Raw genomic sequence first — 3,130 nt, 5'->3', positions numbered from 1 at the left:
AGTGACTGTTGGAGATGCAAACAGCCACATGCCAACCTTTCACACATCATCCAAAAATTTCACACACCTGCCTAAAAATGTATATTCAGCGTTCTCTCAAAAACTTAAAGTGGTGCTATCTTTCCTTCTCCAAGCTTGTGTATTTTAGGGGTGCTGGATGAATTGGTATTACCAGTTGACATTAAGAAACGGATTGCAGTAACTATTTTAGTGTCCAAAAGAGTTATTTTGAGAAAATGGAAATCTGCACTTCCTCCATCATACACAGACTACCTTAATGATCTCTCTACAACTGCATTAATGGAAAAAAATGACTCATTTATTCATCTATTTAGTCACTTTAATAATTGATGCCCTGCATGATCTTTATGGGTTCAGGGTTGTATTTGTTTTTTCTTTTGTTTTTTCCAGGTTTTCCAAATAATGAACATTGAATTTTGTTATATATATTGTATTTCCATCTTGAGCATGTATTAATGTTTTGTTTTGTTATGTGTTTATATTTTATACAAAAACAATACAAATAAAGTTAAAAATTGTATGCCTTATTTCCAGTCTGAATTTGCCTTCAACTTCCAGCCATTGGATCCTGGTACTACCCACTCTGCTAGACTGAAGAGCGCATTTTCAAATATTTGTTCTCTGTGTATGTACTTGTAGACTGTGATCAAATCACCTCTTAACCATCTCTTTGTTAAGCTAAATAGAATGAGCTCCTTGATATTCAAATGTAGATGTAAGATCCACAGATTGTGTCAGTTGGCATCACGGCATTGGACTCAATGAGTCCAGTCCCCACCTGGTGTAAATGGATGTAGCTCCACTAAAGTCAAGAGGCCAGACCCCAGGTGGTGTAAATTGGTTAAGCTCTATCAAAGTCAATGGCACTACACCGGTTTGCGGAGGTCAGAGTTGAGGTCAGAGTCTGCTCTCCCATATACCAGATTTACACCAGTCTGACTCCTTTGACACCACTCCTGATTTATGCGCACAAGGGAAAGAAGTTCCTTGTTTTTAAGTGACCCTGAAATGGGTATAAGTGGCAAAGCAGTTTAACAGGCATTGCTCTGGCACAGAATGAAAGCCCAATTCTTCCCTCTCACAAAATGCACACCAGTTTAACTCCATTATTAGGCCAGAACTTCTGATGGTGTAAATCAGCCCAAGTGCATTGACCTCTGTGGAGTTAATTTGGATTTGCATTGATGCAGCCAAGAGTAGAAACTGGATCTTCTGTGTATGCATTGTGTTGTTATGGAAATAACTGACATGGACCAGGAGAAACAAAGCAAAAGATTATTAACAGACACATACTTAAATCTTGGTGAATAACATCCACCCAGTCAGTCTCCTCAATGAAGCTTTGATCTCCTTGTTCCTCATGCTATAGATAACTGGATTCATCACTGACGGTAACATGGAGTAGAGAAGAGCCACCACGAGATCCAGACCCGATGCAGAACTAGAGGTGGGTTTCAGGTAGGCAAAGATGCAAGTGAAAACAAATATAGAGATCACAATGAGGTGAGGAAGACAGGTAGAGAAGGCTTTATGGCATCCTTGCTCAGGGGCGATTCTCAGCGCCGTTTTGAAGATCTGAACATAAGAAAAAGTTATTAAAACAAAGCAGCTTAAGCCTAAGGATGCACTAAAGGTGAGAATCTGAACTTCACTGAGGTACAAGTCAGAGCAGGCGAGCTTGAGTAGCTGGGGGATTTCACAGAAGAACTGATCCACCATGTTGCCTCCACAGAAGGTTATCGAAAACGTGTTCCCGGTGTGCAGTGCAGAACTGAGACAACCGCTGGTCCAGGCACTGGCTGCCATTTGGACACAAGCTCTCCTGTTCATCACTCTCTCATAGTGCAGTGGTCGGCAGATGGCGACGTATCGGTCGTATGCCATGATGGTGAGAAGGAAAACGTTTGTTCCTATCAAGAAGACAAGGAAAAAAACCTGGATGACACATCCGGCATAGGAAATTGACCTAGTGTGGGTTAGGGAATTAGCCATTGCTTTGGGGATATTGACAGAGATGGAGCCAAGATCCACAACAGACAGATTCATCAAGAAGAAGTACATGGGAGTGTGAAGCTGGTGGTCAAGTGCTATGGCTGTGATGATAAGAAGATTCTCCATCAGTGCTGCCAGGTAAATTACTAAGAGCAGTATGAAGTATAAAATCTGCACCTCTGGAACATCAGAGAATCCCAGGAGAAGGAATGCGGTCACAGTGGTTCGGTTGGACATTTTCTTTCTCAGTACTTTATGAGCTGCCTGTATAGGGAAGGACAAGGACAATGGTCAGGATTAGACTATTAAAATATTTGTCCTTTTGTGTAAACCACCATAATTTCCTTGATTTAAGATCAGATCCTTATCTTGTGAAGATTGATGTAATCTGGGAATGGGGGTGAGGGAATCTGCCTCATTGACTCCAGTGGAGTTACTCTTGATTTACGTTAGGCTGAGTGAGAGAGAGGAGAATAAATCCCATTGACTACAATGGGGTTACTCCTGATTTACACTGGCTGAGTGAGAAGATAATCAGGCCTATTGACTGAATGGGATTACTCTTGATTTACACCAAGGTGAAAGGTTTCAGAGTAACAGCCGTGTTAGTCTGTATTCGCAAAAAGAAAAGGAGGACTTGTGGCACCCTAGAGACTAACCAAGTTATTTGAGCATAAGCTTTCGTGAGCTACAGCTCACTTCATTGGATGCATACTGTGGAAAGTGTAGAAGATCTTTTTATATACACACAAAGCATGAAAAAATACCTCCTCCCACCCCACTCTCCTGCTGCAAATAGCTTATCTAAAGTGATCACTCTCCTTACAATGTGTATGATAATCAAGGTGGGCCATTTCCAGCACAAATCCAGGGTTTAACAAGAACGTTTGGGGGAGGGTAGGAAAAAACAAGGGGAAATAGGTTACCTTGCATAATGACTTAGCCACTCCCAGTCTCTATTCAAGCCTAAGTTAATTGTATCAAATTTGCAAATGAATTCCAATTCAACAGTTTCTCGCTGGAGTCTGGATTTGAAGTTTTTTTGTTGTAATATCACAACTTTCATGTCTGTAATCGCGTGAGCAGAGAGATTGAAGTGTTCTCCAACTGGTTTATG

The 3,130-nt window shown here is 41.1% G+C and overlaps 1 protein-coding gene across 1 annotated transcript; it reads right to left on the bottom strand.

Moving 5' to 3' along the window:
* Positions 1-1,314: 1,314 nt before the first annotated feature.
* LOC140897484 (olfactory receptor 14A16-like) lies at positions 1,315-2,250 on the bottom strand. Its single transcript, XM_073310215.1, has one exon. It carries the CDS (start codon positions 2,248-2,250, stop codon positions 1,315-1,317), a length of 936 nt encoding a protein of 311 aa, XP_073166316.1.
* Between the last annotated feature and the right edge of the window lie 880 nt (positions 2,251-3,130).

Source organism: Lepidochelys kempii, chromosome 14 (genome assembly GCF_965140265.1).
Source record: "Lepidochelys kempii isolate rLepKem1 chromosome 14, rLepKem1.hap2, whole genome shotgun sequence".
Lineage (NCBI taxonomy): Eukaryota > Metazoa > Chordata > Testudines > Cheloniidae > Lepidochelys > Lepidochelys kempii.
The sequence above is the reverse complement of the archived record's forward strand: the minus strand, read 5'-3'. Positions and strand labels throughout refer to the sequence as shown.

Excerpts from the sequence above, each read along its gene's own strand:
- LOC140897484 (XM_073310215.1), bottom strand. The coding sequence starts at position 2,250 with ATGTCCAACCGAACCACTGTGACCGCATTCCTTCTCCTGGGATTCTCT.